Below are 23706 nucleotides of genomic sequence, written 5' to 3' on the forward strand. Positions count from 1 at the left end.
CCTTTAACCCTCCCAGAGCCCCTTTAACCCCCCTCAGAGCCCCTTTAACCCCCCCTCAGAGCCACTTTAACCCCCTCAGAGCCCCTTTAACCCCCCCTCAGAGCCCCTTTAACCCCCTCAGAGCCCCTTTAATCCCCCTCAGAGCGCCGAAGCGCAGCCACAGCGGGAGGGGGAGGGAGGGGCACGGGGGGGGGGCAAAGCGCGCGCGCGCGGAGGGCAGAGAGGGGGAGCGCCTGCGGCCGCACGGTGGGCGCCGATTGGCTGAGGGCGCGGCGGGGGGCGGGGCGCGCCGTGGCGGGGAAGAGCGGCGCCTCGGCAGGCGCTGCGGCAGTCGGGCTACGGCGAGGTGAGACAGGGTGAGGCGGGGAGCGGAGCCGCGTGAGGGGCGGCGGTGGCGGCAGCGCGCGCGCGCGCGCGCCGGCGCGGACCGTTGGGGAAGGAGGAGGAGGGGGAGGGGCGGCGAGGCGAGGCGAGGCGAGGCGGTGGCCGCGGGCTCCTGCGGGCTCCGACCACCGGAGGGCTCCTGCCGACGTGCGGTGCGTGCAGGGCGAGCCTCGGGGGGGGCGGGCGGGCGGCGCGGGCCGTGCCGGGTCGGGAGGGGGGGGGGTCGCGGCGCGGCAGCCCCGGCGGGCCCCGCTTGGCGGCGGGGCGGGCGCGCACGTGGCCGCCGCCGCGGCTGCCATGTCCGCCTGACCTTGAGGGCGGGCTGGGCCGCGCCGCGCCGCGGGGAGAGCCCCGGGCCGCGCCGTCAGGGGGAGGCCGTTGCCGCAGGCCCGGCCGTCCCCGCCGTGCCGGAGCGGGGCGAGACGTGCCCTCAGCGGCGGGATATCGCCGGGTCTTCTTATCTGGGGCCCCGCAGCCGGGCCCTGCCCTCCCGCGGTTCCAGGAGGCCGGGCGGTCGCTGCTCTGCTTGTTCCCTTGCCGGGGGCGGGGGGATGCTGAGCGCCTCCGGGGCGGCCAGCCCCCGGCTCGGCTCCGCGGGAGGAGCGGTGGCCCCTGGGCCCGTGATATCCCCGAGGCGCCGCCCCCCCCCGGCGGGGGAGGGGGGTGGTGAGCCGCTGGAGATGGCTGCGGAAGGTCTCGCTGCGATTTCTGCAAAGCATGTATGTGCTGTGCTCGCGCGCTGCTGATGTGTCCCCCTCCTGACGGGAAGGCAGCCCCGCTGAAGCTTTGGTGAAGTCTTCCCCTCGGGTATCTGACTTTGCTTCTAGAGGGCTCCCCTCCCTGTCCATTGCAGGGGCTGTGCACAGCCCTGTTGTTGTGCTCCGAGTGCTGTGCGAGTGCCTGGGCCCCTGACTGTCAATCGGGGCAGGTTTCTGAAAGCTGCCAGGAGGTTTATCTGCATGTACTCTTGCTCTAAGCAAAAGGTGAAACAATGGATGGCCACCATTAACCTTTGATCATCTCTGCTCCTGATAACCTGATTATACTTCAGAGCTCCCAGGTGTAAAAGTAATCCACGTGCATCTGAAGACCAGTTCAAATGCTCTGCCAGGCTTAAACTCACAGATCATATCCTAGAGTAGCGCTGCTAGGAAACTGCGCAAGTTATATGCTCTCAACTTAGCCAGCTGTCACAGTGCCTCAATGTCTAGGCACTAATTTGCAAAGCTTCATCAAATATCTTTCCAGGAAAAAATGTTTAAGCTAAAGTAACTCAGGTTCTGCTCTGTCTTTCAGATAAGCCCACAATCCAGAAAAATCCAAACTATAGAAGTCACTGAAATGCTTTTTGTGCCTTGACAGTTGCTCTTGACTAGTCAGGGAAACTGTCCAAATACTGAAATTGCTCTCATAAAGAGAGAAAGAACATAGCCGTCTATAGGCGGCCTTATAGTTGAAAGAGTTTCTGTAGAGTGGGAATTTGTGCTGCTTCAGCTTACAGCATTGTGCTACTTCTGGCTACCAGGCAAGCTCTTGTCTTGATACTGTCATTGAAACAGACCCCACAGGCTGCTTTGCTAAGTAGTGTCCTTTGTCACCACTGAGCAGCTGCCTTTTGCCAGCTCCCCCTAAAAGGTGGTGGCCTTAACGTTAATAAGACCCTTGGCTGAATTTAGGCATTTGAGATTGTGTTCCTCCTTTTTCTCCCTCTTTCCCTCTTCCCAGTGCTCAGCAAAAAGATTCAGCTTGTCCATCTGAACTTATATCTGCAGTGGGAGTATTTGAACTTACAGGTTGTATTTCAAGGGTAATTGATGAGCTTGATATAGACCGACTGCAACTGTCGTGACTTACATAGAAGCATGCACATAATGGTTCTGGACAAGCATCCTACTCATAACGGTGACTGACTTGGACCTCTTCTGTGGTGGGAGGGGAGCAGCCTGACTTGATGTATTGCCTTCTAAACTTCTAGGGCTTTGGTCAAGTTGGTGGGTGCTCCTCCAGAAAGCAATGGACCATGCCAGAGCAGCAATTTCCAGCTTGGTAAGACCCCCTTTCCCCTCGTTTGTCTCAAGTTGGTGGGCTGACAGTACTGCAGCAACAGAAGCACGATCCAGTGGAGTCCATATCAGTCTCACAGGAGAGAACAAATCCAAAACACTTAGATATTACTCTGTGGGTTGTGACTCTGAGCTACAGACTTCACTGTAGCTGCCTGCCTATGATGTGGAGGTGGCTTAAGAAAGCAGTTGAGTGCTGGTGAGGGTTATCGTTTGAGTGCTACGATGTCTTGAGTCTTTCAGGAAGCTGAAAAAGTGATAGGGAGGGGGGTGAGCCTTGAACAATGTTCCAGGAGGAAGTACTGCTGAGGAAGCTGATTTGATGCCTATCAAGACAATCAACATTCTATTATGTTACTTGGTGGAGGGGGGAGGGAAGGGAACACATGCAACCGTGAGTCCAGCCTTTGAATGTAATCTGTGCTTTGAAACAAGTATTCCAGGAGGAGGTAGCTCTGAGCTTGCTTGGCTAAGCCTGTTGATCCTTAAGAGCTTAGTCTGTGAAATGACCCTGGGCTAGAACTGCAAATATGTTGGTCTGGTCCCTGAGCAGGTATGGAGGATATAGGAGGTGGAGGTGTGTCCTCTGCAAAGTGTCGGGGAAGCCACAGTTGCCTACAGCTGAGCAGGGAGACTTTTTTGCTAGGTTAAAGTGAAGCGTAGCCACTGGCCTCTAGCCAGTCTTCTGCATGTCTCCAGCATGTGTCCAAGCATGGCTGGGGGCAAGCTCAGCAGCTCTAATGCTAATTCTGTGGTCCTGCTCAGTTCCTGGTTAAGCTTGGAATTGAGTTAACAGTGTCTGTTAATCTGAGTGACGGCACTGTATTCACGCTTCTGTTCTGTGCACTGTTGGACCATACATCACAGCTGTTTAGAAAAGTGGACTCTAGACTCAAAGCTCCTCTGAGAGCTGCGATTAAAAATCCGTCAAGAGAAATGTCCTCAGTTTTCCTGTTAGCTGAGGTAGCAGGATTCCTCTGGGTCATCTCCATTCAGCCTTGCCACTTTATACTATTGACAAACATTACAACCTAAGAGTAGCGTGGGGCAGCTTAAAGTAAGATGATGCAGGTACTGGATGAGATTATCTAGATCAAAGTGAATGTAGTTCAAAGGCGCAACCATGGAGCGATTGTCTTCCCTCTTCTCCACTGTGATCAGTTCCCTTATGTGCAAGTCGCACGTATTCAGGTCAGATCAATGCGTTCCTCCTGATTAGGACTAGGAATTTCTGTTTCAGTCTGCCTTTGCCACAGAGGCATATGGGAAACGCCGATGCTGTTGGCGCTGTCATATCTGTTACAGAGTCCAAGCCAGACTGTGACCGGTATGGTGCTGAACTTGTGCAGGGCAAACAGACTAAATACCCACCAGACACCCAGAGTGGGTCTGAGTCTAACTGAGTCTATTCAAAGCTGTCTGCCTAGCTGATTGCAGCACAAGTGCCAGCTGTCATTGGAGCAGTTTCAGAGGAACGATTTGTGTTCGGTTTGGAGCATGGGTGCAATAAGCTGGAAGGGCTGTTGGGTGATGTAGCAAACTCTTCCCTCCCATGACTGTCTTTCAACACAGTTTGGTGGCGAGCCAATGTCGTACACGCGCTTCAGCATTGCTCGGCAAACGGATGGAGACAACAGCCATGTGGAGATGAAGCTGTCTGCTGATGATGAGGAAGGAGGGGAGATTGGGAGGCAGGAGCACCTCCACTCCAGCATGGGGCAGCCACGGAGGACTGGCAAGAACCTCTGCTTCCTTGTCATCGCAGCTGTACTCCTCCTTTTGATTGGTAAGGATGGGTGGGAAGGAGCTGCATGAAGTGGACTGGTCTCAAGCATATCTGAGGCCTTGAACATTTGAATTTGTATTGTTTCAGAAGAGAATTATAAAGATCCAGGCTGCAGCTTCTTGTCACTAGCTAAATATCTCTGGCTCAGGCTTGTGGTATGGAATTAGCATGAAGAATTGCAAGTCTGACAGTAGAACTGTACAGATCTGTTTGCTAAAGGGCAAACTGATCAGTGTGGCAAGGGTACTGGTTTTCCCTTGATCGACTCTAATGCTTCCCTAGAGATGTGGGTGAAGGCATCAGAAGACCTCTGGAAGCTGAAACGTTTAATGTGTGGTGCCAGTTCACCAAAGGCTTTTACAGGGCCACCAACTTAAAGCAAACAATCTCCTCCGTGATTGGTGCTGGAGAGACTCTGCCAAGCATGAGATCAGATATACAGTGTTCTTTAAAACACTTCAGCTCAGGCAAAATGTCAGGCTTTGTATTCCTGTCTGGCCTTAGGTATGCCAGCTTTTAAAAACGGCGTGAGAGCAGAGGTGCCTCTCTACCCTAAGAGCTGCTTTGAATGCACTTGTATGATGTTGGCCTGGCTTAGTGTTCTTTCTTGCAGCGCAAAGAAATACCTGTTCTGTCCATAGGGTTTCTGATCGGCTACTTGAGTTACCGTGGACGAATGCAGATGGCTGCTAAGTGTCTAGATGGAAGTGGCAGGTGTGAGATGACTCCTACCACATCTTACTTAGCGGATGACGATGAAACGGAGGGAGATATGCCAGAACCATCTATCCTCTACTGGCCACAACTCAAAGACCTTTTGTCAAATAAGCTGTCAGTCAAACGTCTCGAAGGCGACTTGAGGTAACAGTTCCAGAAAACAGCTACAGCTAAGGAACAGGCACAGCTGGTGAACAGAGCTCAGGCTCTTTCTTTAAGACCCCTTGGAAAAGGATCTTAAAGCTATTATGGGGTGGCATGTCACTAAACATGGTTCTAAATGGCCTGCCCAGCTTGGGTTTGCTGGCTGGGGTACTGCGGTGCATACTGGTACAGTAGCCTAAACTATACATCTGTTGCCTACAGGAGAAGAGCAAGCAGAAAATCTTTTGAAGCCGGCCTGAGTGAAGATGAGAACATGGCCATCTACATTCATGAGCAGTTCAACAGTTTCGCCTTAGATAAAGTGTGGTACGACGAGCACTATATTAAGTTGCAGGTCAAAGGCAGGTATGTTAACGAAGAGTCGTAGATCTCTGCTGTATAGCATGGATATAGTAGTCCAATATAGTAGTAGCATGGATATAGTAGTCCAAGCAGTTGCGAAGATTGTGAGCCAATTATCCCTCTCCAAAGGAAACTACAGGATAGCTCAGCAATGGCTACTGCTGTGTCTTCACAGGCTTTCTAAATCCAAGGTGTCTGGTAGCAGGCCTCTGGATTCTTCCTGGGACAGCTGTTTCCTCAAAGCATGCTTAAGAGTTGGAGAGAAAACAAACTGAGAAACTGAGTTTAAAAAATTAGCCGAAGGGCAGGCGCTTTCTGTCTAAAGCTGCTAGCGTGGATGGCTCTATCTTGTGACCCATAAAGGTGTTGCAGACCTGGCTCCGGCCTCTCATAGCTCGGGAGAGTATCAACAGGCATTGGATGACAGCTTACATTGGTGTGTCTTTCTGTCCCTTTGTGTGAGAGGAAAAACGAATTTGCTTGGCTGCTTTCATGAGGGGACTAAAAGAGACTGATAAGCGCAGACTATTTCTACTACTTGTCTTAAAAACTAGCCTTCACTGATGTCTCTGAACAGCCCCAGAGGTGGTTGTGTGAAACTACTGATAAGAGTTTACCTGTTTTAAGCTCTACGTTGACTTGATCAGAATTAAAAGGGCATAGACTGAAATATAGGACCTAGCTAAATGTGCAGGCTGTATATGAAAGAGCATAACACTGTCTCCTGATGTTTACCAGTGTCAACAACAAAGTGTCTGTTGTGGAAGATAGTGGAGAAGTATTAGTGGAGAGTCCCAGTGCATACGTGGCATACAGCAAAAATGACGAAGTTTCTGTAAGTGACGCAGAAGATCCTGGGGATGTACTTGCATGCTTACCAGATGGCAATGTCTAAAATGTATCCCTTCAATACATGCACTGTATAAAGCCCATCTCGGATACAGAGCTCGGGAGGGTGGAGGCGGGGGATGGATGGGGAAGGAGCGGGTCCACACAGTTTTCTTGCTTCAGCAAGATGCAGAAGTAGCTGTTCAGACTACTTGGCTGGGATCCAGCCAGGAGCCTTGACAAAAGTGCTGCTCCACCAGGCCTGTTGCATGTGTGGAGTCTGCTTTGCTGAGCTGTAACTTTGTGCTGCTAACGTTGGGCTGATGCGTTCAAGGCCCCGTGATTTTGTAGACTGCTTAAAGTATCTTATTAGCTGAGGACTGCTGCCTTTACAAGCAGCATCTCTGTTCCAGGGCAAACCAGTCTATGTGAACTACGGACAGAAAGATGATTTTAAGAAGATAGAAAAGTTGAATGTTTCACTGAATAAATCTATTGTCATCGTCAGAGCTGGAAGAATTACCCTTGCTGAGAAGGTGAGCCATCTATGCCCCTGAAGCTTGGCCAAACTTGGCAGCAAGGAGATATCGTCCTCCTTTTGAAGACACACCTCTGTGCCTCGGTTAAAGCCTCTAGAATTTATCCACAGGCTTGTTCTGCCGAACTGGTTTCGCTTTTTTGTGCTGAGTTTCCATGTGCAGATCCAGACACCAAGGCTCATTGGAGCTAGTCACTTTTCATGGTGGTGGTGTCCTTGGCCTCTGGCAGTCGGGTTGGGATAGCTGAGTACCCAGAATGATGGAGCAAGGAGGCAGAGGCAGGCAGTCTGTGGACACAGGCTGGCTGTTGGTGTTATAAGCAGAAACGGAGCTGCCAAAAGCAGAATTATCGCATCTCTAGAGCACCTCTAGCTACCGTAGCCAGATACTTTCAAAGCTTGGTTGCAGTGTCTCACTTGGTCTCTTGTTGAGCATTCAGTAGGTCCAAGCATAGGTGCCAGCAGTGCCTGCCCAGCCAGCTGGTTTGTGCGTTGCTTGGCTTGTTGTAATGCTCCCTTTACAGGAAACAAAACCAAACAGCCAAGCAGCCTAAGGGATCGGAGTCCTGCGCACAAGCCTTTCTTAGGTCTGCCAGAGAACTGCCCCTTACAAGGGTGCTTATGGGGAGACTGGGACACAGGATTCTTTCCTGCAGCATGCCAATACAGCTCTGTCTGGCTGCCTACATCATAGACGCAGGCCGAGCTGAAAGGTGCTTCCACACGTGGTGCTTGCTGGTTCTGTGCTCCTTTTTCCACCTTGTAAACTGGTGTCTGGCCTTGCAAGAGTGTTTGTGCCTGTATAAGAGGCAGCTGGGTTGTAGGTGTGTTAAACTGGGGTTTGACCTGATTAGGCCATTCTCCCCCTATTTTCTTTGTGAAGATGAGCCTCCAGTGGCTGCTTATCTTCGCTTGATACTGATCTACCCTTGGGAAATCAGCCTCAGCATAATAAAAAATAACGTCCTCCTCCTGAGCCTCTCTGAGCAACGAGTCTGAGTTGAACAAATTATAGGGTCAGACGCTAACCATGGAGAGCATCCTAATTCAAGAGGGCGTTAGACACACTGTGTCCAGCGTGAGACTGAGCTGTTTGCATTCAGCCTCTTCATATTGGTGCCAGGTGACTGTTAAAATCTCTTGCAGTCAGGCACTGAGAAGTGCAACCCCCTCACACCATTCCTCACTGTACTTGCATTAAATCCCCTGGCTTGCCCCCTTCAGATGTGCAGGTGATGTTGCTCTTTGTTTCAGGTCGCAAATGCCAAAGAGGCAGGAGCAGTTGGTGTCCTGATGTTCCTGGATCCATCTGATTATAAGGGCACAGATGAACTTGTCCCCTTTGGGCATGTGAGTATGGGACTAGCTCCCCTGTCTGCTGTTGTGATGAGCCGCCTTCATTGTGGACTACAAACTGCAGCAGTCCTTTTACAGGCCTCCCGCTTAGCAGTGCTTCGTACCCTTGTGTAGATGACAACTCTTGGTCTTTATGTGAGACCTGAGGACTCCTTTTGCCTTTCACAGGCCCACCTTGGCACTGGAGACCCTTTCACCCCGGGCTTCCCCTCTTTCAACCACACCCAGTTCCCACCAGTCGAATCTTCAGGACTACCCCACATTGCTGTTCAGACCATCTCCAGCCAAGCAGCGAGCTTGCTGTTCAGGTAACGGTCCCTGCTGGCTTGCAGGCTAGGTTATTGGCCCTGTTGCTGGGAGTGAGGATGACGTTGAGGTGCTGTGAGCCCAGGGAGCTCTCTGCTGGCCTCTGCCGTGTATCGCAGAAAGCACTTAGTAGGACTAGCTGGAGAAAGGTCACTTTTCTGACACGTCTTATTGCTTAAAGACAGATCTTAATTTAGTATTGGGTTCCCCTTGGCCTCTCTCTGCATTCTTCCTCACCACACACACCTTGCAACCTTGTACTGCTAATTAACTTCTGAGCAGGCTCTGAACAAGGCCCTCCTTCAGTTTCAGGCTTGCTTTTCTCACAGGAAAGGTAAATGAGGCCCGAGATGAACAATGAGTTCAAAGGATCTCTTTCCCCTCAGCAAAATGGATGGCGACTCCTGTCGTACGGACTGGACAGGTGGGGTCATGGGCTGCAAGATAACGCTGAGCAGCACAAGCAAGATGACAGTGCAACTGAAGGTGAACAACGTCATGGTGGACAGGAAGATTCTGAATGTTTTTGGTGCTATCAAGGGGTTTGAAGAACCAGGTAGGAGCAAATGGCTTGTGGCTCAGATTTAAGGGGGCTTCTTCCTGCTCTGTCATCTTCAGAGCATGGCAGCTGCTCCCAGTCAGAGGCAACCACATTCTCAGCAGAAGCAAGATCCTTCTCTGAAAGTTAAGGGAAAAGCTGACTAAGCTGCCAGGGAAAGTCTAAAGACAGTGAGACAGACACAGGGGTCGGACTCCATACTGTGTTTCTAGCACGGAAGTTCAAAGCTGCTTTTCTGATAGAAAGTGCTTGCACCATAAAGCTGGCAGCTCAGAGCTCTTGGTGTCTCCTTTATAGATCGGTACGTTGTGATCGGAGCCCAGAGAGACTCCTGGGGCCCAGGAGCGGCCAAGGCTGGTGTTGGAACTGCCATATTGTTGGAACTTGCCCGTGTGATCTCAGACATGGTGAAAAACGGTAAATATTTGAGCACAAAAGCAGGGGGTGGAGGGGAGATGTTAAATCCTACAGGATTCAGCTCCGTTAGCTCTGGAGAGCTCAGTTGCAAAGTAATCCCTTGAGAAGGTGCAGGAAATCTGACAAAGCTCCCTGAGATGCCATTACTTGCCCAGCATGGACAACTTGTCAGCAGTGAGCCCTTTTTCCAGGGGACTTACCTGCTTATATCCAGTTTGGTTTGAATGCAAGAATGTCCTTGGATAACACATAGTGAAAACCTCAGACTTGAGCTTTCTATTGGGCAGCCAGGCCTGAAAGTAGAAAACATCACAGTAGCTGACTAGCTGGAGAGTTGGGGGCTGCCTGGTGGCGCTCAGTGCAAGTGCTCCTCTCCAGGGTTGATTCTGGGCTCTTGCAGCTAAAGAAGAAGGTGGAGGCAGGGGGTTGCAGACGGCATGGCTTCCCCCTACAGCCCTGTGGACGTGGAGGGGAGCAGGGAACAGTGTCCTTGCTGTAACTAATGTGTAGGAGTCCATGTACAAAATGCTTTGGCTCTGTCTGTTGAGCAGTAGGTGATGCATCAGCCCAGGTCCTCAGTAATCTACATCTCCATGTAGGAAGGGCATAGATCGCAATCTCTCTCTCTCACTCTATTTGCAGATGGCTATAAACCAAGGCGAAGCATCATCTTTGCTAGCTGGAGTGCAGGAGAATACGGAACTGTGGGTGCTACCGAATGGCTGGAGGTACTTTTCTTTGATAGACTTCTGCAATGACTGTTTCTGATTCCCTGCTCCCATGGATTAAACGCTCTGGTGTTGCACTGTTGCCATTCATCTTACATTTCTGTTTTGTTTTAGGGATACTCTGCCACGCTGCATGCCAAAGCCTTCACTTACATTAACCTGGATGCTGCAGTCCTAGGTAACTTGCCAGTCTGTTAAGTTTCTTGAAGCCAGGTTGCACCAGAAGGGCTTGGCAGACATCCCTTAACCTCCAGCAATGGAGACTGCCCTGACTGTCCCAAGGCTGCTATTGTTTGACTGAAGGTTGGTGTGACTCCCTCTATCGTGGACCTGTTGTCATTGAAGCTGGAAGGTTGCTGCAACTTGAGCCAGAAAGAGAGAACTCTGCTAGGTCTGAACAGATTCTGCCCTGTGTCTGCCAATGACCCTTTGGGGGGTCTACAGCCTGTAGATCGGTTTACGCAGAAGGTGTTACTAGTGCTCAGTCAGAGGACTGGGCTGCTCTAGGAGTAACGGCTAGCTGTGCCAGCACGTCAAGCACCTTTCCTGTCTTGCAGGCTGGAAACACGTCAAGATTTCTGCCAGCCCAATGCTATATGCGCTGCTGGAGAGAACTATGATGGGGGTGAGTTGAAGGGTCTTGGGCTGACCAAGGCGGCTATGGTTTCGGGAGAAACTGAAAGTTGCTAGAGCTGTCCTGGGCCACTAGTTTCAGCAGAGCTGGCACCTTCTGAAGAGAAGCCACTTTAGGAGAAGGGGCTGAGACATTCTGGAGGGGGTCCTGTGTGGAGACCCCTGGGCTGTAGCTATTACAGTTTTACGCGTCTAGAATCCAAAACTAGCAAATGCCACAGTTCACTGGGAGGTAAACGTGCCTGCATGGACTGTGCCTGTGTGCAGAAAGGTCAGGAAAGCGCATCTGACTCTGGCATCTGCCTAGCAATATGAGCTCTGGAGCAGACCCACCAGCTCGCAGGCAGCCTGAGAGCCCAAGCAGAGGCCAGAGCAAGAGCAGTGACTGTCTATCTCTTTCCAGGTGATGGATCCAGCCAAGGCCCAGTCAGCAGATGCAGGAAGCCTGTTGAGCAGAGTTGGTACTGACTGGGTAAAAGCAGTGTAAGTCTCTTGATCCTGCTGTTTGGGAAAGCAAATCTCCATAAAGGAACGAACTAAACAGCTTCTGTTCTTTGTGCTGGAATGCAGCACTGCTGTTTGAGGCAGGCTCTACCTACTGTGAAGGAGGCAGGCAAGCGTGGACAGCACAGCGCTAGCTGTGCTTAGTGTTGCCCCAAGCTGCCTGTAGGCAGTTCAGACAACTTTTTATAGGGCAAGAACAGCTTTGCACAAAGACTGGCAGCTGGAAAGGGACAAGCAGCCCTCAGCACTTGTCTGGGAGTTCTTGTCAAAACCTGCCCTGTCTAGACACAGGGCAGCCCAGTTGGCTCAGAGTTTCAACTCTAGGGCTTATAGCTCTTCTCTTGGGATGTCTAAACCAGTTGGTAACTGCTCGATGCCTATCTCCTGTAGTGTTCCCCTTGGCCTGGGTCATGCGGCATTCCCTTTCCTGGCGTACTCGGGAATCCCGGCGGTGTCCTTTGGTTTCTACAATGTAAGTACTGTGCGCCTGCCTGGCGTACTAGCTCTACGGAAAACGCTGTAGTCATATCTGCCCTCCAGGATGGCAGAGCGCAAGGTGCTGCTCCCAAACTCAACTTCCATGCAGGAGCCCTTCTGGGAGATGGCAGACCGCCTGTGGGCCTGGTGGCTATGGCAGTACTCTCTGTGCAGGCTTTTCTTGGGGCTTGGCTGGCTGGCGTGCACTGTCTGTTCCATTTTGAGCATCTGTGTTTTGTTGGGAGAGGGGGCCCTCTCTCTTCTGGAGGTTCAAATGTCAATGCTTCAGAAGCTAAATTCACTGAAAAGATCTCTGCTTTCTTCTCCTGCTGCTTTAATGTACTATGGCCTCCTGTTTAGCAAGCAGAGTGCACTGAGGAAGCTGTAGAGCTGGCCAGAGGCATGTACTAACTCGCTGTTTGTATCTGCCACTGCAGCTTGGGGGTAGCAAAAATGGCAACAGCCAGGCAGTTTGCTCTCTTACCATAGACTCCAGGTGTGTGGCTGGGAGCTGGGCAGAACTAGACTTTCTGGTAACAGCTTCCTTGGCTTATGAATGCCTGGACTTTTAGTATCACATTTCCCCAAAGAAAAACTTAACCCACTCAGAAGGCTGGGGCAGGGGGCACGCTGAACTGGTGCTCAGGTTTGTCAAACCACAGCTCTGCAGAAGAACCCTAGCAGGACTGAGGTGTTTGTGTATCCAGGTCTAACAGACTAGCAGAGCATCCTGATGATTGTTGAAAGGTGTGAGAGTTGCGCTTCAAAGCGTCGCCACTCAAATCTTGCTACTTAGAGGCTTAAGGGGATGGGGGTGTGGTGGAAATAGGAGGCAAACTGTAGTGGGAGGCAAAAATTCTTAGCTTGAGTAGTGTTCCTGCCTAACTCCAGTGTCTTCTGCCCTGCAGAAAGATGAGGAATACCCCTTCCTGGACACCACTCAGGACACTGTGGAGAACCTGAAGATGATTACCAACTTGTATGGTCTTATCCGTACTGCTGCAGAAGTGGCTGGACAAATTGCTCTCAGGCTGACCCACGATCGTGAGCTCTACCTGGACTTCGGGAGATACAGTGAGGAACTGCTGGCTTTCCAGGAGGAGTTTTTGCAGTACGATCAGGAAGTGAAGGTAAGGCTTTGAGTGTCCTGAATCTCTGCAGACTGTTACGGTGCCTTGTATTAGCAAGGGTCTATGGCTACTGACTGCAGTAGAATGGACGACGTCTTCCCCCTTGGGGATAGGGATGTAGCAAGACCTGAACTGATGCTTCTTACGGAGCAGTACAGATAAGAGTAGCTGTGGCAGACAGACCTAGCTAATCATGCTGTGATGAGTTCTTGGGGAAACTGATGCAGATGCAATAGTTTCTAGTCTGGTTATCACTCAGTGTGATGCATCTTTGCATCTCATTTGCATCTCTGCTGAAAGGGTAAAAGAAACTGTGGGTGGGGAGAGATGTTACTGAGCCCAGTGACCTCAGAAAAGACTGCCAGGAACTCGCTCTGCTACTAAGTTTAAACTAATGTGAGGAAAAGGCGGGGGTGGGGGGGGGGGAGAACCCTCTGCAAGAGAGCAATGAAAGAAGAAAATCAGGTTTGCTAACAATGCCTCCCTTGCAGAAACTGGGGCTGACCTTGGACTGGCTGTTTTTTGCCCGTGGAGACTTTCAGCGAGCTGTAGATGGACTGAGAAGAGATATCACAAACAGTGATGAGGGAAACAGTGTCATCCGCAGAGCACTGAATGACAGGATCATGAAGGTGGGTACTTGCAACCAACCAGCTTTTCTTTCTTCACAAAGGAGGTGTACGGGCTGGAATGGGCCTTTTTTACTTAGGAGCCGTGGGCGTTGTGCAGATCTGAGTCTCTCCTGCTTGCTTAGTGTTAATGTCACTGATTTCCATGCCTGCTACTGGGAGACTTTCTGGCCGATGCAAAACTGCTGTGGGAAAGGGCTGGATGGGAATGAGAGCCTTGGGGGTTAGTGATGGGCCAGATTAGGGAAGGAATAAACTTGTGAGAGAGTAACCCTAAACTTGCACCTCTGCCCCAGGTGGAATATGACTTCCTCTCCCCATATCTGTCACCCAAAGATGCTCCCCTTCGCCACATCTTCTTTGGCAAAGGCTCCCACACCCTGCAGAGTCTGCTGGAGCACCTGCAGCTGCTGAAAACCAGCAATAGCAGCGTGAATGTGAACATGCTGAAAGAGCAGATGGCCTTGGTGACCTGGACAATTAAAGGGGCTGCCAATGCCCTAGTAGGTGACATCTGGGATACAGACAATGAGTTCTAGACACAGCAAGCACCTGGCTAAGGTACAGAATTAGGGAAACCCACTCCCTAATATGACATTATATTTCTGCAGAGAATTTTTTTGGCAGCAAATCTTTTTTTTTTTTTTTTTTTTTTTTTTTTGACCAAAGTTGAGCTTAAATTTAAATCTCACCTTGAAAAATTCACAGGAGGCAATTTTAAAGCAGGTACTAGGATTACCGTGAAATTTCCTCTGACTGGGCTTTGCTCTGACTGCAGTCTAAACCAGTCGCATACAGCTGCTTGTGGGGCTTGCTTTCTGGTGTACTTGAGAACAATCAACTCAGGCAAATTCTGAACTGGTACCTTGAGTGGGGAGGTACCATATCTATTTAGGGTTTTAATTGTTGGCCTCCTAAACCTAGTGATGGAACAGGGAATGGATTCCTCCATCCCGTTATGATGAGGATCCCTTCCCTGGCAGGGAGCTGCAGAGACAAACCTGTAGCTCAACAGTAAAACACCATAGTAATAGCCCATAAGTGCTAGATTATCAGTAAGCTCTGAAGTGCCCAGCCTCCCCCCGCTAAACAGCAGTGTCCTTACAACGTATTGCAGGCATGCTTCTTCCAAGGCAGGTTTTGATAGCCGGGGCAGATGAGCCAAAGACTATCAGATGCCCCCCTCTTATACCTTTAGCTGGCACCTCAGTGAGTCCTGTAGCATTGAGAAATAGCTCTAGATTGGCACTTCAGAGCTTGCTGCTCTGGGGCCTTTTGTAAAATCGAGTCTCTTGCTGGCCAAACCCTGTTTGGCTGATGCCATTGTGCAGGACGGCTCTCGTTTGGCACTGAGATATTTATTTGTTTATTTATTTATCAGTGACAGCGTTCACTATAAATGGTGTGTGGTTTTTTTATAGAAGATAATTATCGGAAGCAGTGCCTTCCATAATTATGACAGTTATACTGTCGTTTTTGAATAAAGCAGCATCTGCTATTACAATCAAACATGATACTGGAACTTTGCATTTAAAATACTCTAAAAAAACGCAAAAAAAAAAAAAAAATTGAAAACTAGCGATTAAGCTTTCTGTGGCAAAAATGCCCCTCTGGAAGAAACTTGAAGGTATAAACCTGGTAGCAAGTCTCTGGGTTGTGCTCCAAAACGATCCTTGAAACGCTGAAACCCTGGGTGGAAAATCAAACAGTAGAAATCTGGCTTCCTTGGGGTGTCCATGCCTCTCAGTGGGGTTCACCACCCCCTCCCCCTTTCTGGATGCCTTGTGCTCACATGGGGAACGCAGCTTCCTTCCTGCTTCTGGCCTTGGCTGAGGGGCAGGAGCGCTCCTGAGCAAGGTGATAAAAGGCGCTCATTGTGTAGCCCTAGCTCCACCCGCTACGGCACACACAAGTCAACTTGTACCTCAGATTAGGCATTGGCCCAATTTTAAATGGCAGCTTCCTGCAAACTTCCAGTACCTTATGTATCATGAAACCTAACTGACATTATCGGGGGCAGTGTCTTCCATAATGTGTAAAGAACAAGGTAGTTTTTGCCTACCACAGTGTTATATCGGAGGCAGTGACCTCCATATGTTGCACTATGGGTGTACGTAATTATCGGGGACAGTGTTTCCCATAATTGTTCTATGCTTGTCATGCAATGTCATCTGCAAAGCTTGATGGTTAGTATCTAACATGGATCAACTTCCTGCAGTCCTACTTCTTTTCACTCTCCTGTGGTGATGCAGATACAAACTTCGGTCTGTTATGTACTTCTTCAGACTCTACCTGCTCTGTAGGCTGAACTGTTTCAAATAGCTGTGCTGTCTTGATTTGGTTTCCTACCTCCAGTCATAAGACTGGTCGTTTGAATGTTTTATGGAAACTAGGCTAGTTAGATTGTGCTCTGTGATTTAGTGATTCCTTCAAATCAGTTATGAAGGCTTGGGGAATTAAAGGTGAATGTATCGTTTGGGGCTGACTGTCCAGAGGCTCTGGTCACTGCTGTAGCCAGGTGCATGTACTGCTTAGAGGCAGAGGTTGGCCTCTTCAGCGTTCTGTGGCAAAGCTGGTGTGCGTGCATGGGAAACTGCTTATTCCCCTCCGTAGGTCTCACTGGAGACTCTGGTCTTGCCTCAAGGGATGAGGAAAAAATCATAGGCACCTTTCTGATGATGCCTTTCTGCTCTCTAATCTGAGGCTGAACGCTGCTACTCTCTCCATTTGACATCTGGTAAACTGTGGTGTATATTTCCTAAAAGCATCGCTCTGTTTATGGCCAGCCCCTACTTTGATTTTTTTTTTTTTTTTTTAAAAACAATCTAGCTTTTAAACCTAAACCGTGAGTGACCTGAGTCCTGGCAGTAGTCCTCAAAATAAAGAACGCTGTAACGCTGTTTGGTGGGCACAGAGACGTGGGTTGGGTCCCACCTAGAGGCACTGCTGCGAGGAATGGGCAAGGATAAGCCCACAGCCCGTGGCTCCGGATGGCTCACGGGCTTGGATGGGTTGTATTTTCATTGGCCTTTCTGGGAGACAGATGTCCAGGCTTGTGCAACTCCTATCTTCCTTAACTACCTTGCCCTCTCTGAAGCATGTGTACCACCCTGTCTGTGTTGCTGTTTCCTAGTGACACTTTTCCAGATGACGTTTAAGAGCTGCTGCCTTGGGGAGTCCTCGCTTTAGTGTTTGCATGCATCTTGATGTTGGACTTAATCATGTGCTTTATAACCAGCAGAGAAAGACAAAACCTGTTTCTTAGCTAGCCAGCACAACTGTGACTACTGGGATGTCAGTATGTCTTGTTTGGTACTGGGGTCTGACTTGATGTGGGGTGCTAAAGTCTGTTTCTAGGTTACCTGCTCTCTGCTTGAATAAAGTTTTAAAGCTTGAACACTCAGCTCCTTGTGGATTCTTGTGAAGCCTTGACAATGTTACAGCGGCTGGTGAGCTCAAGCAGCTGGAAGAAGGTGCTCTCCTGCCAAATCAGTTGTTAATTACATAGTAGCTCTTAGCAACTCTCCTTGGTAAAGGGTTTGCCAGCAAATACCACCTTGCTGACTCGCAACAGTAAGTACAAACTTCACCACCCTGCTCTGCTAGGAGTGCTTTGAGTCCTGCCTCGCTATTGGAGTCTTGGATGAAGACTGACAATGATGTTATGGGCGCCCCTTAAGCACCCTTCTCCCTTCATGTCCATCACCTACCTGCTGCCTGAGAGTTGCTGTGCTGGCCTCAAAAGTGCCAGAGGGGATACTGTTAAACCAGGCTATATTGGAGGTGGAAGGGGGATGAGAATGTGAGACACTTCCCACCTGCCGCAGCCTTGCAGCTCACAGGGTAAGAAGCAGGCTAGGGCCTGGACGTCCTCTGGTGGGGGCACTGCTGTGGTCGGGTGAGTTCATGTGCCAGGACAGCCTGCCCCTTCTGTGCCCCAGTCCTCCTACCTGGTACTGTAAGTTGTGCAAGTACAGGTGTGCAGTGCTGTGCAGGGCGGGTGGGTTGCAGCCTTCCCTGGTCTGCCCCCAGCAAGGTGCTACAGGGGTACTCTCTGGGCAGTGAGGCAAGGGGGTGAGTGGAGAAGGGAGCAGGGGGGAGGAATGAAAACCCCTATGCCCTTCCAGGAGGGAGCTGAGGCCTCTCTGCCCCAGCCATGGGCTGAAGGCAAATAGTTTCCTAACCTCTGCCGTGTCCCAGCCCTTCACTGCCACCTTGGATCCCCTATTAAAGGCCATAGGTGAAAGCTGGGATAGGGGCTGAATGTGCAGAAGGAAGCAGGCCAGAGCACAAACTGGTTCAGATGAATTTGGTTATTGATTGAAGTCATAGAGAGCTCTGACAGAGCAGGAGCTACCTCTTCCCCCTCTGAGGCCTGGTACTGCCTCACTGGTTTGGGGCTTTGCATTTTTAAGCATCACTCAGTGAATTAAGGGAGCTCAACTCAGCTTCTCTGTGCTCTCTTCCCTGTCGCTGCTTGGATGTGCCCAGCCTCACCTTATCTCCTCCTTCACAAGCAAGGTCGAGGCATGGCAGGGTTTGGGGTGGGAGGCAGCATGTCCAGGAGCACTGCTACCTCCTTATCAGCTGTTCCCAGAGTCCTGTGGCACCTCTTGTCCCTCTGCTCCCAAGGTGGGCGATTTGCTTGTTGCAAGTCAGGCAAGTTGGATTCTCTGTTTCTTCTCACGACCGAAACCTGGCTCTGCTCCTTTCCCTTCGGTGAAGGTGCAAAGCACCCTGGGAACATAGTGTTTGGCATACCGGGGGTCTCACTGCAGCAGCTGGGTTTGTGCAAAGCTCTGCTTCTCAAGGTGGGCTTTGCCAAAGCCGGGGGCAAGTGCAGGGATGGGGGCAGTGTGAGCCATCTGTTGCACGGAGGTGGGGGTGCACGCGCACAGGAGACTTAGCCGTGTCGGTGGCTTTAGTGGGCCCTATCCAGCAGCAAAAGCGAGGCTGAACTGGTGCAGAACCACCTCCTCTGAGCTCTGCAGCTTGCTGCTCAGGGCAGCTCTAGCCCTGTCCCCTCCTCGTGGACCCAGCAGCTGCCTGCTGGAGCAGACCAAGACGCAAGCAGCCACAGGAGCAGGGCAGGGAGCTCCGGGGGGGGATGGGGACAGGTAGGCCCTCCCGGCCTATGGCTTGGAGCAGGCTGCCGCACCTGCGGACGGGACCTCGTACCACCTTACAGGGGCAAAACCGGTCATCTTAGCTCCGCCCGGGGCAGGGCAGGGATCTCCACCGGCCAGCGCCGCTCCTCTGCGGGCCAGCGGGAGGGAGGCGAGCTGGGCTCCTCCAGGACCGGAGCGGTCCGTCCAGGCGTCGGCTTGTGCCTGCGCGCGCCCGTCCGCCCTGCCGGCGCCCGCTGCGCGCGCGCGCCTCGCCGCCCCCCCCCCCCCCCGTTACGTAAGGCGGCGGCGCCGCTGCGCCTTTAAGAGCGGGCCGGGGGGGGGGGGGGGTGCGCGCGCCGCCCCGGGAGCTCGCGCCGGCCGCGGCAGGAGGCGGCGGCGGCGCGGTAGGGGGCGGCCGGGGCGGCGGCGGCCGGGCCCCCGCGCGGTGCATGAGGCGGGGCGGGCAGCGGGCCCGGGGCGGCCCGGCGGCGGCGGCGGCGGGGGGCCGGGCGGGGCCGGACGCACCATCGCGGAGCCGGGGCTGAACGCGGGGCAGCGGGGCGCCGCCGGGCCGGGGGTGCCCGAGGGGGGCGGGCTGAGCCCGGGCGTGCAGGAAGGCGGCGGGGTGGCCCCGGCGGTGCAGGAGAAGGGCGGGCTCGCCCAGGGGGTGCAGGAGGCCGGGCTGGGCGCCGTCGCCGAGGGGCAGGAGCTGGTGGCGGCCGGGAGGGAGGCGGCGGGGGGCGACGGCGGCGGCGGGGCCGGGCGGCCGGGGCAGTGGCACTGGGTGCCCCTGGGGGTGCGGGGGGGCCTGCAGGAGTGGGGCGGGCGGGCCGCCCCGGTGCAGCAGCCGGCAGCCGTCGGGGGTCCTAAGGCGGGTGGGGGGCCGAAACCGGCTGGTCGGGCAGCTCGGGAACGGGCGGCCGCCAGGCTCCGGCCAGCAGCCCCGGAGCAGCGGGCCGGGCTGCGGCGGGCGCGGGGGGCGGGGGGCGGCGAGGCGGGCGGCCCCGGGGCGCTGCTGCTGCTGCCGCCGCCGCCGCGGCGGGCGCGGGCGCAGGAGCAGCGGTGCGCGGTGCGCGGCGTGCAGGAGCGCGGCCCCCGCGCCCGCCAGGAGCAGGGTCTGGGCCGGCGAGCCCAGCAGGAGCGCAGCCCCGGTCGCGGCCCGGCCAGCCCCGGCGCCCGGGCCCGCTGGTGGGTCCGCCGGGGCCGCCAGGAGGAAGGAGAAGCCCTCGGCGGGGTGCAGGAAGAAGGCGAGCTCTACCAAGGGGTGCAGGAGCAGCTCCGCGACCCGGGCGCCGGCAACCCCGGCACGGAGACCCCCGGCGCCCGCCCGCCGTCGTCCCCGCCGCTGCTGCGCCGGCAGGGCCGGAGGAGGGCCGCGCAGGTGTAGGGCCCGATCCGTCCTCCGGCCGGGCGCGCGGAGCCGGAGCTGCCGCCTGGCTGCAGGAGGAGGAGGAGGTGGCTCAGGGCGCGCAGCCCCTGCCCCGCGCGCTGAGAGGGGACGGCACGGGGACTTCAGCCCAGCTTGGCCGTCCCGGAGCCCGGCAGCGAGTTTGGCCGCCTAGAGCCCCGGCAGCGTTCGGCACGTCCAGCCCCGCGTCCCCGGGCATGCCGGCCCCCCGGCACGTGGCGGCCGCCGTCCTCTCCCCGCGGTGACGCCGGCCCTGGAGACCCGGCACGCGAGCGGAGCAGCCCAGGATGCAGTGAGGAGCAGCCAGGGCCGGAGCTGGGAGGTAAGGGACCGGCCTGCAACGCTCGACCCCTTCCCGGGGGCGCGTGGGGCGAGCGCGGCTGCGCCCGGGAGATCACCTTCCCTTGCAGAAGGTGGGGGGGGGGGGGGATTGGGGGTTTGGACCCTGCGCGAGGAGGCGGCGTTGCCCAGCAGGTAGCGCCAGGTCGCCTTTCTCATCTGCATCCTGGCCTCATCCGCCCTCGGCGCCTCGGTCCGCGCCGGTCTTGTGCTGCTGGGGCCTGACGGGCGCTGCCTGGCGCCGTGCCCTGCAGCACTGCAGGCTGCTGGCGCGGCGCCGTGCCCGGGTGCTGCAGCGCCGTCCTCCCAGCCCCGCTGCAGCGCCCTGGGTGCTCCCCGGCCGCCCGCCGGGCGGAGGGAGCCCGCAGCCCCAACCCCTGATTTCCTGCGTGCCAGGGCAGGAGAGAGTAGTGGGGTTTCAAGTGGCAACTGTTCCCGTCGCCCGGGCTGCAGCGAGTGGGTGTCCAATGTGTTTGAACCCTCCCGAATCTGCAGCGGAAGCTGGGGGAAGACTTTTTGTTAAGAACAAGACTTTGCTCTACTCTTCCTGGGCTCGTGGGAGCTCCCGAGCTGAACAGAGAGGATCCTTGTCCTCTGGGCTGCCCTGGGGCAGCTCAAGGGCAGGCTGGAAGCTGCACCGTGTCTCGGGGCTGTTGTGCTGCTGCCAAAACGCTGAGCAGCAACCGAGGTGCTGGGACCCTCTGCCTGCGGGCTCAGGCAGACAGTGTTACATCAGTGTCTGGCCACATCGGGGCAGGTTTTTCTTGTCCAAAAGCCTCAGGACCCTTTGGGTTGTGTTTGGGTTTTTTTTTTTAAGCTTTAACTGAATCTCCCTCTGCAGAGCTGGTGACGTGCTGTCAGCAGCTGAGGGTGGAGATCTCACCTCGTCTGGAGGACTCTGTTGTGATTCTTGTGGCTTCCTCTTGCTGGTGGTGTCCACGCTACAGGACACCGTCGGGCTCTGCAAGAGGCAGCCTTGGCCGGGGTCTGCACGTGGTGAGAGGGGCTGACCCCAGCCCTGGCATCATCCCCGGGCACCTTCTCCGAGCCGCGTCCCACCAGCTGCCCACCCACCCGGCTCCCTCTGACCGGCTAGTTTAGCCCCTGCTTTCCTTGCCCGACCGCTGGCAGGAGCCCTGGGCACGGGGCAGCATCGCTGCCGGCGTGGAGGCTCCCGCGAGCCCCGGGCCAGAGGGAAGCGCTGGGGCTGGGCCGTCTGGGCAGGGTGGGCCGAAGCAGAGCCGAGCGCTGGCGCTGCCCCTGCAGCCGCCTCGCCGGGGCCGCGGCCTCTCCTCCTCCGCAGGGTTTCCTGCTGGCCCTTCAGGGCCAGCGGGAGCTGCCCCGCCGGGTGGGTTCCTGCTTGGCGGCTTGGCCTCCTTGCCCGGAGCGGGGGTGCGGTGGGGCTGCCCCAGATCCAAATCTGTGCTGGTGCAGACAGCCCTTTGCTCTGAGCAGAGCAAACAGACCAGAGTTTGTGGCTCAGGGTTTTGCAAAACCTTCCCCCCTCCCCCCAAAAAAAAGGAAAAAAAGGAGGGGGGACAGGCACCCTCTTTGCAGCAGCAGCCCGGGATGGCCCTGCGCTGCCAGCCCCGTCTCGGTGCCTCTTTTGGGGGCGACCGGTGGCATTGCCAGGCCTGGGGGCTGCGGCCCTGCAGTCGGCTGGAGCCCTGCTCCCGCTCCGACCCTCGGGCGATTTGCCGCATCCCCGAGCTGCCTGCAGGCCCCGTCCGACCCGGGGCAGGAAAAGCCTCGGGTCGGGGCCCCACGCCAGCCTCTGCAGCCCCCTCCTTCCTCCGCTCCGCGCCGACGGCCTGGGGGAGCGAGGGGCTGCTTCAGCCCGGCCAGGCTGGATTCGGGCTCTGCAACCTGTTGCAACGCCCTGAGCCATCCGGGCCTCGTTAGTCCCATATTCGTTAGTGCAAGCCGTGGGCCGGCCCTGCCGACAGGGCATTGTGGGTACGGCTCGGAGGCTGGCGGTGCCTCGTCTGGCTGGCGCTCTCCTCCTCCTCCTCCTCCTGCTGCTGCTGCCGCCTGGCTCCCCGGTGGCTGCCAGCCCTGCGGTGCCCGGGGCAGGGTGCGTGGGTGGGTGCCGTGACTCAGCCTCCGAATGGGAAGCCTGGAGCAGCCCAGACCCCCCTCCCAGCGCCCCTCGGTGCGGATGGCGACAGCGGCGGAGGTTCGGGACGGAGACGGCCACAGGGTGAGGCAGCCCCGGCCGGGCTGGGAATCGTCCCCGCCGGCGCCGTACCCCCACCCCGTCCGGCTCTCCCCGCCGCGGGGATGGCGGCTCGGCGCAGCTCCGCCGGCTGCGGGATCCTGCCGGATCCTGGCACCGGGGCGCTCCCCGCTCGGGCGTCCGCGTGGCCAGCCCGCTTCTCGTGGCGCGGGGGAGCGTGCCTCGGGGCTCCTTCGCACGTGACGGGCCCCTCGCGTCGCCCTTGTAGGGGTCCGGGAGGCCCGTCCTGCTCCCGGCCGGAGTGTTTCCCCCTCCCCTGCTGCAGCAGGATTGGGCCCAGCTTCCCCCCCTGGCCTGCAGGTCTGGTGATGCTCCTTCAGCTGGGACGCCTGGGGGCGACCGGCTCTGTCCGCTGGCCGGGATCTTAGCCGAGCCCTGCCCTGGCTGCCCTCCGGACGGGGGGCAAGCGGAGGCCTCTCTCTGCGCCTCGGTTTCCCCCTCCGGCAGAGCCACGCGGGGCTGATCCAGCGCAGAGGAGGTCAGTTAGCAGCGGCTCGTCCTCGGGGCCCCGTCCTGCCCGGAGAAACCAAGGCTCCGACTCCGGCCGCGGTGGGGGGCTGAGGAGGAGCCGGCTCTGTCCCCGAGCGGTGACGTCCAGCTGCCCTCGGCTGCAAGGAGCCTCCCCGGCTGCGCGCCCGGGGCCGAGCTTCCTGGGCTCCTAGCTCGGCGTGGCCCTGCTGTCCTCCGCCCGAGGACGAGCCGGGGACCCGCCGGGTTTGAGGCAGGAGGGGGCTTTGCCCTGCGCGCAGCCCCCACGGGGAAGCGAAGGCTTTTCCGGGGCGGTGGTAAGGTGAGAGTCTCTCTTCCCTCCCCTGCCGTCGCTGCAGTCCTTTGCCGAGCACCGCGTTTCCCGGCCTGGGCTGGTCTTGGATGCCAGAAGCCGCTGTGGGATGGAGGAGGAAACCCAGGGGAGAGGCAGGGCCGGGGCTGGGGGGAACCCGCGCCTGCAGGGGGGTGGGCGGCCGGCTGGGCCGCTCGTGCGCCGGTGCCGCCGGTTCCCGCAGGTGCAGCGACGGCGGTGCCGGGCGGCAGGTGAGGCCGCGTCCCTGCCGC

At 55.8% G+C, this 23706-nt stretch overlaps 3 protein-coding genes across 6 annotated transcripts in view; all 3 read left to right on the plus strand.

The window, feature by feature from the left end:
• The first annotated feature begins 254 nt into the window (after positions 1-254).
• Positions 255-16959, plus strand: TFRC (transferrin receptor). Of its 3 annotated transcripts, none has more exons than XM_068953927.1 (19): positions 255-346; positions 2360-2430; positions 4020-4233; positions 4875-5094; positions 5317-5460; positions 6196-6292; positions 6699-6821; positions 8078-8173; positions 8348-8487; positions 8872-9041; positions 9342-9461; positions 10104-10189; positions 10304-10367; positions 10747-10814; positions 11226-11305; positions 11717-11798; positions 12712-12933; positions 13425-13565; positions 13859-16959. In XM_068953927.1, exons 2-19 carry the CDS (start codon positions 2398-2400, stop codon positions 14099-14101), a joined length of 2343 nt encoding a protein of 780 aa, XP_068810028.1. In that variant the 5' UTR covers positions 255-346; positions 2360-2397; the 3' UTR covers positions 14102-16959. The 3 variants fall into 3 exon arrangements, with proteins under 3 accessions (XP_068810028.1, XP_068810029.1, XP_068810027.1); XM_068953928.1 differs by having other exon boundaries at positions 293-356; XM_068953926.1 differs by lacking the exon at positions 255-346 and adding an exon at positions 412-536.
• Positions 16960-18118: 1159 nt separating this feature from the next.
• Positions 18119-22649, plus strand: LOC138068204 (basic proline-rich protein-like). Its single transcript, XM_068954738.1, has 3 exons — positions 18119-18194; positions 19576-20051; positions 21514-22649. Exons 1-3 carry the CDS (start codon positions 18119-18121, stop codon positions 22510-22512), a joined length of 1551 nt encoding a protein of 516 aa, XP_068810839.1. The 3' UTR covers positions 22513-22649.
• The window catches only part of TNK2 (tyrosine kinase non receptor 2), a 30940-nt gene continuing 27060 nt past the window's right edge, over positions 19827-23706 (plus strand). For both annotated transcript variants that reach the window (XM_068954284.1, XM_068954285.1), the window contains exon 1: positions 19827-20400. The gene's annotated coding sequence lies outside the window, so the exon portion shown is untranslated. The remainder of the gene's footprint in view (positions 20401-23706) is intronic.

This window comes from Struthio camelus, chromosome 9 (assembly GCF_040807025.1).
Source record: "Struthio camelus isolate bStrCam1 chromosome 9, bStrCam1.hap1, whole genome shotgun sequence".
NCBI lineage: Eukaryota > Metazoa > Chordata > Aves > Struthioniformes > Struthionidae > Struthio > Struthio camelus.

Excerpts from the sequence above, each read along its gene's own strand:
- TFRC (XM_068953927.1), top strand. The coding sequence starts at position 2,398 with ATGGACCATGCCAGAGCAGCAATTTCCAGCTTG. Across the intron at positions 4,234-4,874 it reads TGTACTCCTCCTTTTGATTG|GGTTTCTGATCGGCTACTTG; the intron begins GTAAGGATGGGT and ends TTCTGTCCATAG. Across the intron at positions 6,822-8,077 it reads GAATTACCCTTGCTGAGAAG|GTCGCAAATGCCAAAGAGGC; the intron begins GTGAGCCATCTA and ends TCTTTGTTTCAG.
- LOC138068204 (XM_068954738.1), top strand. The coding sequence starts at position 18,119 with ATGTCCAGGAGCACTGCTACCTCCTTATCAGCTGTTCCCAGAGTCCTG. Across the intron at positions 18,195-19,575 it reads CTTGTCCCTCTGCTCCCAAG|CTCGGGAACGGGCGGCCGCC; the intron begins GTGGGCGATTTG and ends CTGGTCGGGCAG. Across the intron at positions 20,052-21,513 it reads GCCGGAGGAGGGCCGCGCAG|TTTAGCCCCTGCTTTCCTTG; the intron begins GTGTAGGGCCCG and ends CTGACCGGCTAG.